Here is a 14,713-nt window from a genome sequence, read left to right on the forward strand (position 1 = left end):
AAATTAATCTTTGAATACTTTGTGTTTTTATTGTCTCGTCACCTGCTTCAGTTCTTAACTGAAACATTTCAACAGAAACATAAATATAAAGTTTTTATCGTTTCGTGCCTTCGCATTCAAAATGAAACATGCTCTTCATGTTTCAGAGTTTAAAGTTGTTGAACGTCAGCGACGACAACTTCCTGCGAGCAGCTGCAGAGTGGCGACATCACGACGGAGGCCCTGTGGCAGAATCATTTAAAGGATGAAATACAATCAGAATGACATGAAACCACTCAGTTATAAATATGTGATAAGTCAATACGTTTTATTTGAGATGATCAAAGTTATGATAAGAAAACAGTTTATGACGACGTGATCACAGAATGCAGTCTTAGAGGAAAAACATGATTTGATGTAGATGAAGTTAAGATTAATGTATCCAAACTTAGAAGTCTCTAAAAATCCAGTTTGATCAAATCCAGTGTAACCAGTGTGAATCCATTACAACAACTGCTGGGGCTCCTGTAATTCCAGTGTAACCAGTTTATTGGTTTCTCTATGAATCCAGTGTCACAACAGCGTTGAGCGTTGGTGGTCTCAGTGGTTACACCAAACCAGTTTGACTCCAATTCATCCAGTTTGGAGTGTCCTTTGCTAAATCCATGTTTCTTTGCTGAATCCATTGTAACCACTTTGATTTGTTGAATCCACTAGTTTGAACCTCATTGTATTCTCTTTAAATCCAGTTTAACCAGTTCCATGTTTTTTTGTGAAACCAGTGTGATACAGTGTAACCAGTGTTGTGGTCTCTTTGAACCCACAGCGGCATGGTTTGAATCCAGTTTAAAGAGAATCTGGTGTATCCAGTTTTAATCATCCAGTGGAACAAAATAGAATCCAGTAGGACAAGTCTGAATCCAGTGTAGCCAGTATTGTGGAATCCAGTAGAACAAGTTTGAGTTCAGTGCAACCAGTCTGAATCCAGTTTACAGTGTAAACAGTTTGTATCCAGTGCAGACCCTGTGTAACCAGTGTGAATCAATTGTGCAACCAGCATGAATACGGTGTAGCCAGTGCAAATCCAGTGTAATCTCTTTAATTCCAGTGTAAACGCTGTTGTGGTCTCTGTGATTCCAGTGTCTCTCGGTTCACAGTCTGGTCCCCCCCCCCGGGAGAAGGCAGCAGATGGAACCAGAACCTGGACTTGATGGTCCTGCAGATCCACCCTGAGGGGAACCAGGCGTCAGAAGAGGTCCTGAAGAAGAAAAACTGCCACCCAGCTGCAGAGGAAGTTATGGATCTGAAAGTGATCAGATATTAAGATGAACGTTTTTTTAAATGTATCTTTTGCCCCTTTGACACATGAACTGCACTCCTGAACATTTCCTGACATTGCCCGGGTGGGCTGCATGTGTGAACGCAAACGGCCAAATTTTTTACCCCGACTTTACCCCAACTTTACCCCAACTTTCTCCTGCCAGCGGCCTAGTATCATGTTGTGAGAAAGTCGGGGTGAGCCGATGTGTGAACGCAGCAGGAGATACTCAGGAACATTCACTGTGAGCGAGTGAGGGGGGAGGGGGTGGGGGGCATTGCAGAGAACAATACGTCACCCTTTATAAAGAAAGCTGTATCCTTTATAACTGCTTGATTCTTCTCCACCATGTGTTAGTGTTTGTTCACAAAACTACTTTAATCTGCTCACCTTGCTTCTCTTCAATTACTTCTCCCCACACACCTGCACGTGCTGTACCTGCCCACAGCAGCTCTTTGTTTCTTTGTTTCTGATCAGCTGTTCTGAAACCAAAAAGCGACTTTCAGCTCAGGGTAAGTCAAACCACCGTCCGGGGTTAGACTGTGGCTTTGTTGAACCTCCTTTCTGAAACAGACCCCAGGTATGCCAGAGACAGAGCGCAATGGGAGTGTCCAGTAAGTTAATAAATCATGGATGACAATCTTTACAATTAGTTGCCAAACATACATATAATGTAAACATACTTGCCCCCGTCCACACCGCCTCCTTCTCGTCCGACAGGGAAAAATCGCCCGCTGTGAGGGACGTGTGTGAAAGGGGCTTATATTCCCCCCAATTATTGTTCCTCATTTATCTGTACTTCCTCAGTAAAAAAACCTTACATACAGTAAATGTGACAAATTGTTATTAGATTTGATATTTAAACTGAAATCATTTCAACATGTTTGTGTTAAATCATAAGAACAACAAGACTCTTAATTTGGTAACATTTCCTTTTTAGTTTTTTTCTAAAAATGTGTGAAGATCAACATAAACAGAAACGTCAGAAACACCACCGCCCACAAGCCTCGTTTAACTCCAACATCCTCAGATTCACTTTACATGCAGATCAGACGGTCAGTGAACGCGTCACAGAAATCCGATGAGGAGGAAGATATTTGAACCTGTGGAAACACCTGGTCTCACCTGGTTTATCACAGCGGCAGTAAAATTAAAGGAACATTGTAACATTTTCTCCACTTCCTCAGTTTTATCTCTGTTTTGAGGATGTGGTTTAGCGTAGCTTAGCACAAAGCCTGGAAAGTAAACTTTGCTAAAGATTATTAGGGAATGTTTAATTCATTATTTTAATGGAGAAAGGATTTTATAAGGAGCAGAAAACATCCAAATAGCACAAAAGCCAACTTTTTTTTAAATCAAAAGACACACGTGAAATTATGTGAAAGTTTGATGTGCATTAAGGGTTAATTAAGGTGGTTATATGGGTCTTTTGTTTCGAGTTCAGACACAGTTAGCTCCTTAGGTTTGTTAGCTTGGAGCACAAATCTGTCACAGTAAAGCACTTGGTAGCTAGCTAGCTAAATGCTACTCTAAACAGCAGCTCCAAGCAGTGTTAGATTGTGTTATGATTTTTGATGCTAATCTGTTGATAGTTTTTAACACTAACTGTGGCTAAGTTTGTACATTTGCTAATTTAGTTTCTGCTTTCAACTGAACCAATGCTACACAGCTGCTAGTCATTACGGATCTATCGGATAGGATTAAAATAACTGTTGGCAAACAATTTTGAGTTATTTGAAGGTGTATTTTTACTGTATTAATAAAGCTATGCAAGCCAGTTTAAAGTGTCCCTGTATAACACTGCTTAGCTATCCTATGCTATTCATAATATGCTAGCTGCTAAAGTAAGCTCATTCTATTCTAGCTAATGTTAAATCAATTATTTGTAGCTGCCATAACAACAAACATGTGAGTATAAACACTAAAACCAATATAAAGTAGCTGTTTTGTGGCACAGTTTCCCCCTGCTTTCTGTCTTTGTGCTAAGCTAGGCTAGCAGTTACCCAGACAGCCATCCAGACTCAGTGAAAACAGAGTACGGAATTAAAATGTATCTTATGTTAAACATTATAACAATTATAATATATAATATAAGGTGGCACCGTTCAGTATTGGAAGCTCCCTGCAGGTTTGTTAGCTTCAGTGGCTAGCTACACTTAGCATTTGGAATAAAGAAATAATGTTTCTGCTGTGGACAGGAAGTGACACAGCTGCTCATAAAAACACAGGTTTAAAAACTGCAGCTTTCAGTCCTTCACCATGGTCATCATCAGAAGGTTAAAACACCAAAGGACGTTCACTGACAACATTTTGAAATCAGTCTTTCTACAACATTTCACAAAATTTAAGGAGGTTTTAACCTTAAAAACTGTGCAGATAATTAATCACAAATACCTAAATACATTAGAACATAACCCCTGAATTACCTTTAGGTGAGTTTGAACCTTTAAATTCCTAAACTGTGCAGATTGTTAAAATATGTTTAATTGATTATCTGCATGAATTAAGGTTTTTTTAAGGGTAAAAAAACACCACAAAGTCAGTCTCTTTACTTTGATAAACCGTTTATGGTAAAAAGTAAATTAACTTTTTAACTGAATATAATCATAATCAAAAATACCTTTTATGTATAAAAATTGACTAATTATTTATTAATCATCCCAATAAAATGATATCATTATCAGTGGATACATGAATGTAATTAAAAGGTATTATAGTTTGGTGATCAAAGATATAAAACTCAAAGGAGAAGAAGATGGAACTTCAGGGGTAACGTTCATGATCTGTGGTAGTTTTAAAGCCCTGAATTGTCTCCTCTGTCAAAAGGTAACATTTGTTTTAACACCTGAATCCGACGATATGAGTGCACTAACTTTTCTCTACACAAACAACAAACTACTTATTGCTTCCAGCAACATTTCTGTTAAAACTCAATCACCAGAGAAACAGAATCAAAGAATGCAGTCCGTCATAGTCCTGGGCGATCCCAGTCTCTTTTGTTTGGTGGTGCGTTTACTTCCTGTAGTTTTTTTGTCCTCTAAGGCTCCTGTTAGTTCTCCGTCATGATGCTGCGTTAAGCATCGCAGGAGGTCGAGTTTTTGCTCCACCAGAATCCACAATGGATCCTGAAACTGGTCCAGACTTGGGTCACAGTGGCCTTTTTAAATGGTCTGAGGTCTGAACTCAACACATTTTACATCTTATAAACATTTCATAATTAATCAATATTATTAATTGGTGGTTGATAGTTATTTTATATAACGTGTGTGACGAGACCTTGAGGATCCTCGGCTTAGCTGAATTACATGTGGCATCACTCTCCTGTTATTTAAAGTTTCAATAATAAATAACTTAACTTAACAAAACAAATTTAGTTAAATCTGGCGTACCCCAGGGATTCATTCAAGGTCCTCTACTGTTCAAAATTTATATCAGGTGTCCCCAAATGTTTGTAGAGTCACTCACAATAGATTTCTCTCTCTCTCTCTCTTTCTCTCTCCCACCCTCCCCCTCCCCCTCTGAAGGAGGGGTTTATGGTGTAATTAGGGCCCAGGAATATGTACAAGTTTTATTAACAGGTTTCTGCATAGATTAAACTTACGTTTTCTCTTAAATTTGTACCTCAAAAAGACTAATCAAAGAATAGGTTAGACAATTGTGAAAAATGAAAACATTAAAACTTTTATTGTGTTATCGTATTGTGTAAGGGCTCTTAATGTGTTTGGACTCTTCTTGCGTTAGGGCTCTTATTGGTTTAGGGCTATTATTGTGTTATCTCATTGTGTTAGGGCTCTTATTGTGTTTGGACTCTTATTGTGTTAGGGCTCTTATTGTGTTAGGGCTCTTATTCTTATTACTCAGACATCGGTCTTCCCCATCGTATCATTATTGTTGCTGCTATGCTAATAGTAGACCTGTTGACTTCAACTGTTACAATTACAATTACTACAGCCTTTATCACTACTATGCTGTTCTTACTAATTTACTATTTGCTAATCTTCACACTAGTGTACCACTATTATTGGCATTTTAACCTTAAGTATGTATTTTCTGTTGTTGTTGATGTAACAAGGACATATGTTGTTGATGTAACAAGAACATATGTTGTTGTTACTCTCTTTGCCTGTCTCTATCCTGCATCTCCTTCTATCCCATTTTTCGGCCCATCCAGTCTCTTCAGATGGCTGTTCAACATGAGTCTGGTTCTGCTCGAGGTTTCTGCCTGTTAAAGGAAGATTTTCTGCCAATGTGCTGAATGTTGGTAAGTGCTACTCATGGTGATTCATGTTGGGCCTCTCTTTAAATAACATAACAAAGAGTCGGTCTAGACCTGCTCTTTTTGTAAAGTGTCTCGGGATAACTTTGGTTATGATTTGGCGCTATACAAATAAAATTTGATTTATTGTGTTAGGGCTCTTATTGTGTTAGGACTCTTAGTTTGGGCTCTTATTGTGTTAGGGCTCTTATTGTGTTAGGGCTCCTATTGTGTTAGGACTCTTAGTTAGGGCTCTTATTGTGTTAGGGCTCTTATTTTGTTATCCTGTTGTGTTAGGGCTCTAACTGTGTTAGGGCTCTTATTGTGTTATCTTGTTGTGTTAGGGCTCTAATTGTGTTAGGGCTCTTATTGTGTTATCTTGATGTGTTAGGGCTCTTATTGTGTTATCTTGTTGTGTTAGGGCTCTAATTGTGTTTGGGCTCTTATTGTGTTAGGACTCTTATTGTGTTAGGGCTCTTATTGTGTTAGGACTCTTATTGTGTTAGGGCTCCTATTGTGTTAGGACTCTTAGTTAGGGCTCTTATTGTGTTAGGACTCTTATTGTGTTATCTTGTTGTGTTAGGGCTCTTATTGTGTTAGGACTCTTATTGTGTTATCTTGTTGTGTTAGGGCTCTTATTGTGTTATCTTGTTGTGTTAGGGCTCTAATTGTGTTAGGGCTCTTATTGTGTTATCTTGTTGTGTTAGGGCTCTAATTGTGTTAGGGCTCTTATTGTGTTATCTTGATGTGTTAGGGCTCTTATTGTGTTATCTTGTTGTGTTAGGGCTCTAATTGTGTAAGGACTCTTATTGTGTTAGGGCTCTCTATTGTGTTAGGGCTCTTAATGTGTTATCTTGTTGCGTTAGGGCTCTTATTGTGTTAGGGCTCTTATTGTGTTATCTTGTTGTGTTAGGGCTCTAAATGTGTTAGGGCTCTTATTGTGTTATCTTGTTGTTTTAGGGCTCTTATCGTGTTAGGGCTCTTATTGTGTTATCTCGTTGTGTTAGGGCTCTTATTGTGTTAGGACTCTTAGTTAAGGCTCTTATTGTGTTAGGACTCTTATTGTGTTAGGGCTCTCTATTGTGTTAGGGCTCTTAATGTGTTATCTTGTTGTGTTAGGGCTCTAATTATGTTAGCGCTCTTATTGTGTTAGGACTCTTATTGTGTTTGGGCTCTTATTGTGTTGGGGCTCTTATTGTGTTAGGACTCTTAGTTAAGGCTCTTATTGTGTTAGGACTCTTATTGTGTTAGGGCTCTTATTGTGTTATCTTGTTGTGTTAGGGCTCTAAATGTGTTAGGGCTCTTATTGTGTTATCTTGTTGTTTTAGGGCTCTTATTGTGTTAGGGCTCTTATTGTGTTATCTCGTTGTGTTAGGGCTCTTATTGTGTTAGGACTCTTAGTTAAGGCTCTTATTGTGTTAGGACTCTTATTGTGTTAGGGCTCTCTATTGTGTTAGGGCTCTTATTGTGTTAGGGCTCTCTATTGTGTTAGGGCTCTTAATGTGTTATCTTGTTGTGTTAGGGCTCTAATTATGTTAGCGCTCTTATTGTGTTAGGACTCTTATTGTGTTTGGGCTCTTATTGTGTTGGGGCTCTTATTGTGTTAGGGCTCTTATTTTGTAATCTTATTGTGTTGGGGCTCTTATTGTGTTGGGGCTCTTATTGTGTTAGGGCTCTTAGTTAGGGCTCTTACTCAATGCTGCCCCTGTGTGCAGAAAACTTGGTTTCAGTCACAGAAGTAAAACTTAAGTGAACTTAATTTTCTCTTATCATTGATTTATTTTTCTCTCTCAGCAGTTTAAAATGGCCGCCGTGTGCAGTGGGTCATGTGATCAGAGAGCATCACCTCCTCTGATTGGCCAGTCTGCTGTGAAGGGGCCGGACTTTGGACAAGACTTTGTGGGGGGGGTCCGTCATTGTCGTCACGCACTTTGTGTTGGCAGGTAGTGTTGTTACTAGGGCAACAGTGGGCGGGGCTCTGGGAAGGGCTCCTGTCGTTGTAATAGTTGTTGTTGTTGTCATCGTGGTAACCACAGTTGGGTTGTTTGTCTCCGTGGCGACAGGTTTGGTCAGGGTGGTCTGGATCTCGGCCCTCCTGGCCAGAGCTGTCCTCAGCTTGTCCCTCATCTGTTCGATCTCCTCTTGCAGCTCCTGCAGCTCACCAGGCTGGGGCGGGGCCACAGCCGTAGAGGGAGGGGTCACTACAGAAGGGGGAGGGTTAGTTGTGTCAGGGGGAGTGGCTCCAGCTCCAGAGGGAGGAGCAGAGGTATTGGGAAGGGCAGAGGAGGAGGAAGAGGAGGAAGATGACGAGGGGAGAGACAGCACAAGGCCGGCGAATGAAGCTGCCGGTCCTCCGTTCTGACACGGTCGGCTGTTTGACAATGCTGTCGGCTGGGCTGGCCCCTCCCCTTCACATTTGGCCTCACCTCCCTTGGCATCAGAGTTGGCGATGCGAGCGAGCAGGCGGCGGGTGTTGAGAGTCTCCAGGTTGAAGTGGACATGTTTGAAGTCTCGGGCATCCTTAACAGCAGCGGTGGCGTCCTGACTGGTCTCATTGTTCCACTTGGCCGAGGCTCCGGGGGGCGGAGGGGCGGGGGTACCTGGGGGTGGCGGAGCCTTCTGCAGGTTACAGCTGAACAGAGAAACATGAAGGTCTGTTAAGTGTTTAAGAAGCTCATGAAAGAGTAATCGGACCTCAAGTGATATTTCATAATAGATTTCTGCAGAAATAAAAACATGGATGTGTTTCTGAGATCAAACATGATGTCAGACGAACCTTTTCTCTTTCTCAGTTCGCTGCTTCTTCACGTCTACATACGTCATGTTCAGAGCTCGATGGATTTTCTGTCAAACACACAAACAATCGGGTCAGATCAGAGGAAACCTAACAGAAAGATGACTTCAAGAACATGTTCTCATGAGCGTCCTCTGAGGGTTTGACATAAAAACATTTTTCACTCACTTGTCATTTCCTAAGAACCCTTCACACTTCCTGTGTACTTTATTAAATCCTCTTTAACACTTGGTCAGAACATTTTCAGAACCACACCAACATGCCACCATTTCATTGAAACTCCTTAGAACCCATTAGGAACCTCTTAAATCTCTATTCACACCTCTCAGAAACACCTTCAACATTTTTGCTTCATCTTCAGCTCCTTCTTCAGTACAAAAAAAGTTAGTTTTTCCAGGTTTTGCAGAAGAAAGTCATTAAATTATTAGTTTTATGGATGGAGTCTGGTGTTTTGTATGAACCATATGGGGGTTCGTCAGAGACTGGTATAAATTTTTCACCTCTGTGTATGTTAATGGTTGTAATCAGACTGATGTGTTCAACACCTGAAGAAGACACCAGTAACACCTAATTAAGCCAATTAGTGAGCGTGTGTCAAAATCTGAAAACATATAAATCTGTAGTCAACCAACACCTGGTCTCACCTGGGAGGTATGCAGCCAGTATTTCAGGTTCTGCCGGCGGCGGATGTGCGGCAGGACGAGTTGGTAAAAAGCGTGTTCACATGCCAGAGTCAGCAAAGCTCCACCCACTCCAACACACAACAACACAAAGAGCCCCGAAAAGTGACTGATCCCCATCTGCAGAGTCTGACAGACGGAAGAAGAAGAAGAAGAAGAAGAAGAAACGTATTCTCATAATTCTTAAATCTTTTCCTGAATGAGTTGTGACTCTGTTGTGCTGGGCTCTGTCTCAGTAAACAACATGTCTGTTCATGTTATCAGAGGTTCATTATGTTTGTGATGCTCAGACTGTGATTCAGAGAGACCTGCAGGGGGCAGCAGCTCAACACCCCAGTAATACAGCCAAACATGAACATCATGTAACACAAATACACATTTTATACCCTAATGTCTCATGTCTCCTGTGTGTTTGTGTTCAGGGTTACAGACACAAAGACTCAAAGACACAGGGACACAAAGACATAAAGACACAGGGACATAAAGACATAAAGACACAGGGACATAAAGACTCAAAGACACAGGGACACGAAGACTCAAAGACACAGGAACATAAAGACTCAAAGACGCAGGGACACAAAGACACAGGGACATAAAGACTCAAAGACACAGGGACACAAAGACACAGGGACACAAAGACTCAAAGACACAGGGACACAAAGACACAGGGACATAAAGACTCAAAGACACAGGGACATAATGACTCAAAGACACAGGAACATAAAGACTCAAAGACACAGGGACACAAAGACACAGGGACATAAAGACTCAAAAACACAGGGACATAAAGACTCAAAGACACAGGGACACGAAGACACAGGGACATAAAGACACAGGGACACGAAGACTCAAAGACACAGGAACATAAAGACTCAAAGACGCAGGGACACAAAGACACAGGGACATAAAGACTCAAAGACACAGGGACACAAAGACACAGGGACGTAAAGACTCAAAGACACAGGGACACAAAGACACAGGGACATAAAGACTCAAAGACAAAGGGACACAAATACTCAAAGACACAAGGACACAAAGACACAAAGACACAAAGACACAGGGACATAAAGACTCAAAGACAAAGGGACACAAAGACTCAAAGACACAGGGACACAGAGACACAGGGACATAAAGACTCAAAGACACAGGGACACAAAGACACAGGGACATAAAGACTCAAAGACACAGGGACACAAGACACAGGGACATAAACACTCAAAGACACGGACACAAAGACACAGGGACATAAAGACTCAAAGACACAGGGACACAAAGACACACGGACATAAAGACTCAAAGACACGGACACAAAGACACAGGGACATAAAGAATCAAAGACACAAAGACACAGGGACATAAAGACATAAAGACACAGGGACACAAAGAGACAGGGACATAAAGACTCAAAGACACAAAGACACAGGGACATAAAGACATAAAGACGCAGGGACTTAAAGACTCAAAGACACAAAGACACAGGGACATAAAGACATAAAGACACAGGGACATAAAGACATAAAGACACAGGGACACAAAGAGACAGGGACATAAAGACTCAAAGACACAAAGACACAGGGACATAAAGACATAAAGACACAGGGACATAAAGACTCAAAGACACAGGGGCACAGGGATAAACACAGAGACTGACCTCTGTGACGGCGAACACTCGGTTCCCACATGGAACCACTTTGTACCACTTGTCATGCAGCAGGTCCATGTACCCCTCTGACTTGTATCTGCTGATGAACTCAGAGATGTTGGAGGTCAGAGGTGAATTCTGAGGCAGGCCGATACCGTAACCTGGAAACAACAGAGAACATTTTCTATCCTCTACAAACACTATTAAACCTTATGTCTCTCAGGCTGTATTCAAGTCTGTCTTCAAATGTTTTACAAACTTCTCTTTATCAAACATCATAAAGCTTCAATGGTAATTACAAACTGTGTGTGTGTGTGTGTGTGTGTGTGTGTGTGTGTGTGTGGTGGAGGAGGAAATAGCTGTGAGTGAATCCTTAAACTGTTAAACAGTCTGCAGGGAGAGCGTTACTCTGATCTGATGAAACCTGATGAAACCTGAAGAATAAACTGGAAGTGAACTGAAGATAAACCCTGAAACACACACAGATGTGTTAGAGCTTCTGTACTTCTGAGGACTGTGATTCAACATGTGACTTGGTCCGGAATCATCCAACACACATCTGATGATCCAACACAACAGACAAAAATGTTTAAGTGTTCAAATGTTTTAACTGATAAAAGATGCTCAACTTAAATAGTATCCTCACTGTCAAAAAGGTCCTTACTATAAAACAGTGCCCGAAATCCCAGTGTATAAACCTGAAACTGTCCTCATAAAGGTAGAAACACCCAAAAAACACACAAACAGTGGCTCACCTTCGATGGCGAACGGTTTCCCAACAGTGGCCAGCTTACAGTCAGCGTCGATGGAAACTTCGTAGTCAAGCAACGCTTTGTCCATTATGAAGGCGTCGAGCTGAGGAGGATCTGTCCTTCAACACAGAGCAACAAGGTTACTACAGCAGCAACTGCAAGTACGGCAACCACTGCAACCAATGCAGCAACTGCAACCAAACACAACAACGGCAGACAGAAACTGGTAAATCCAGTAGCTGGTCTGGTTTCTGGTCTCTGGTTCGGTTTCTGGTCCCTAGTTCAGTTTCTGGTCTCTGGTCTGGTCTAGTCTCTGGTCTGGTCTCTGGTCTGGTCTCTGGTCTGGTCTCAGGTGTGGTCTCTGGTCTTGTCTGGTCTATGGTCTATGGTCTATGGTCTGGTGTGGTGTGGTCTGGTCTGGTCTGGTTTCTGTTCTCTTACTTGAGAGTGGCGACTCCTTCAGGTGTTGTTGGCTCGTTGAAGCGTCTCATGTACTCATGCATCTCAGGAAAACTCTTCTTCATGTAATCCTCTGCACTGCTCTCCCTTACTGTCCCAAATCTGAAACCCCATGATGGGTGGTGCAGCTGAAACACCAACGAAGAAGAAGAAGAGTAGGAAGAAGAAAAAGGAGAATACAGAGACAGAAAAGAAAGACATTTTAACAGAGATACAATTTGAAGACTTCATGCTCGACACAGAAATACGAGATAGTGAAACATTATTCAGACATTGAGCTGCTCCTCAGATAATGTTCAGGTAACTTTAGATAATGTTCAGGTAACTTCAGATAATGTTCAGACAACTTCAGATAACATTCAGATAATGTTCAGATAATTTAAGATCATGTTCAGATAACTTCAGATAATGTTCAGATAACTTTAGATAATGTTCAGGTAACTTCAGATAATGTTCAGACAACTTCAGATAACATTCAGATAATGTTCAGATAATTTAAGATAACTTAAGATAATGTTCAGATCACTTCACATAATGTTCAGATAATTTTAGATCATGTTCAGATAACTTTAGATAATGTTCAGGTAACTTTAGATAATGTTCTGATAACTTTAGATAACGTTCAGATAACTTTAGATAATGTTCTGATAACTTTAGATAACGTTCAGACAACTTTAGATACTCTTAAGATAACGTTCAGGTAACGTTCAGGTAACGTTCAGATAACATTCAGATAACTTCAGATAATGTTCTGATAACTTTAGATAACGTTCAGACAACTTTAGATACTCTTCAGATAATATTCAGATAACGTTCAGGTAACGTTCAGGTAACATTCAGATAACATTCAGATAACTTCAGATAACGTTCAGGTAACGTTCAGGTAACGTTCAGATAACGTTCAGATAACATTCAGATAACTTCAGATAACGTTCAGGTAACGTTTAGGTAACGTTCAGATAACATTCAGATAACTTCAGATAATGTTCAGATACCTTTGGATAATGTTTAGACAACTTCAGATAATGTTCAGATAATGTTCAGATAACTTCAGATAACTTCAGATAATGTTCAAATAACTTCAGATAACGTTCAGGTAATGTTCAGATAATTTAAGATAACTTAAGATACCGTTAGATAACTTCAGATGACTTCAGATAATGTGCAGATAATTTAAGATAACCTTAGATAATGTTCAGATAACTTTAGATACCTTCAGATAATGTTCAAATAACTTCAGATAATGTTCAGATAACATTCGGACAACTTTAAATAATGTTCAGATAATGTTAAGATAACTTCAGATAATGTTCAGATAATTTAAGATAATGTTCAGATCACTTCACATAATGTTCAGAAAACTTATGATAACATTTAGATAATGTTCAGATAACTTCAGATAATGTTCAGATAACGTTCAGATAACTTAAGATGATGTTCAGATACCTTTAGATAACGTTCAAATAACTTTAGATAATGTTCAGATAACTTCAGATAATGTTCAGATACCTTTAGATAATGTTCAAATAACTTTAGATAATGTTCAGATAACTTCAGATAATGTTCAGATAACGTTCAGATAACTTAAGATGATGTTCAGATACCTTTAGATAACGTTCAAATAACTTTAGATAATGTTCAGATAATGTTCAGAAAACTTTAGATAACTTCAGATAATGTTTAGATAACTTGAGATAACTTCAGATAATGTTCAGATAACTTCAGATAATGTTCAGATACCTATAGATAACATTCAGATAATTTTAGATAACGTTTAGATAATGTTCAGAAAACTTAAGATAACTTCAGATAATGTTCAGAAAACTTTAGATAACTTCAGATAATGTTCAGATAACTTAAGATAACTTCAGATAATGTTCAGATAACTTTAGATAATGTTCAGATAACTTTAGATAACCTAAGATAATGTTCAGATAACTTTAGATAATGTTCAGATAACGTTCAGATAACTTCAGATAATGTTCAGATACCTATAGATAACATTCAGATAATTTTAGATAACGTTCAAATAATATTCAGAAAACGTAAGATAACTTCAGATAATGTTCAGAAAACTTCAGATAACTTCAGATAACTTGAGATAACTTCAGATAATGTTCAGATAACTTTAGATAATATTCAGAAAACTTAAGATAACTTCAGATAATGTTCAGATAACTTGAGATAACTTCAGATAATGTTCAGATAACTTGAGATAATGTTCAGATAACTTTAGATAATATTCAGAAAACTTTAGATAACTTCAGATAATGTTCCAATAACATTCAGATAACTTTAGATGACGTTCAGATAACTTCAGATAAGGTTCAGATAAGGTTCAGATAACTTTGGATAATGTTCAGTTCACTTCAGGTAACGTACAGATCATGTTGAGGTAACACTCATATAACATTGCAGTGTGTGCTGTGTAGCTGCAGTAAAGCGGAGCTGCTCTCTGAGTCTCTGCACATTAAAAATAAAAAGCTAATCACACAGATGGACGTTCAATTAAACCCCCTGAGCTCCCAGCAGCCCCAGCTGTTTAAATACTCACTGACGCGTTTCATGCTTCAGTCAGCCGCTGAATTAAAGTGTAATTAGGACAAGCAGGTGATCCACAGAACAAATTTAATCTGTAATTATTCCACCACAGGAAGCAGAAGGTGAATAAAGAGTCTGAAGTTTTTATCAGTTTCATTATCATTCTCCTCTGCTCAAACATAATACAGAGTCCTGCTGCTCTACAGGTTTATTATTGTTTTTTATGTCCTCATGTCTGTCCTCGTGTCCGTCCTCATGTCTGTCCTCATGTCTCTCTTTATGTTCAAACACTG

General features: G+C 39.6%; 1 protein-coding gene across 1 annotated transcript in view; it reads right to left on the minus strand.

Moving 5' to 3' along the window:
* Window positions 1–3,966: 3,966 nt before the first annotated feature.
* Window positions 3,967–14,713, minus strand: part of grin3bb (glutamate receptor, ionotropic, N-methyl-D-aspartate 3Bb) — a 53,076-nt gene continuing 42,329 nt past the window's right edge. Inside the window, exons 4-9 of the mRNA XM_069679233.1 lie at window positions 11,862–12,007; window positions 11,424–11,539; window positions 10,678–10,829; window positions 8,991–9,155; window positions 8,329–8,396; window positions 3,967–8,184 (exon numbers count right to left, since the gene is read on the minus strand). Of these exons, the coding sequence (XP_069535334.1) occupies window positions 7,395–8,184; window positions 8,329–8,396; window positions 8,991–9,155; window positions 10,678–10,829; window positions 11,424–11,539; window positions 11,862–12,007 (1,437 nt within the window). The 3' untranslated portion in view covers window positions 3,967–7,394. The remainder of the gene's footprint in view (window positions 8,185–8,328; window positions 8,397–8,990; window positions 9,156–10,677; window positions 10,830–11,423; window positions 11,540–11,861; window positions 12,008–14,713) is intronic.

This window comes from Semicossyphus pulcher, unplaced genomic scaffold, assembly GCF_022749685.1.
Source record: "Semicossyphus pulcher isolate SPU_LCO1_2020_fin unplaced genomic scaffold, fSemPul1.0.p SCAF_37, whole genome shotgun sequence".
Taxonomy (NCBI): domain Eukaryota; kingdom Metazoa; phylum Chordata; class Actinopteri; order Labriformes; family Labridae; genus Semicossyphus; species Semicossyphus pulcher.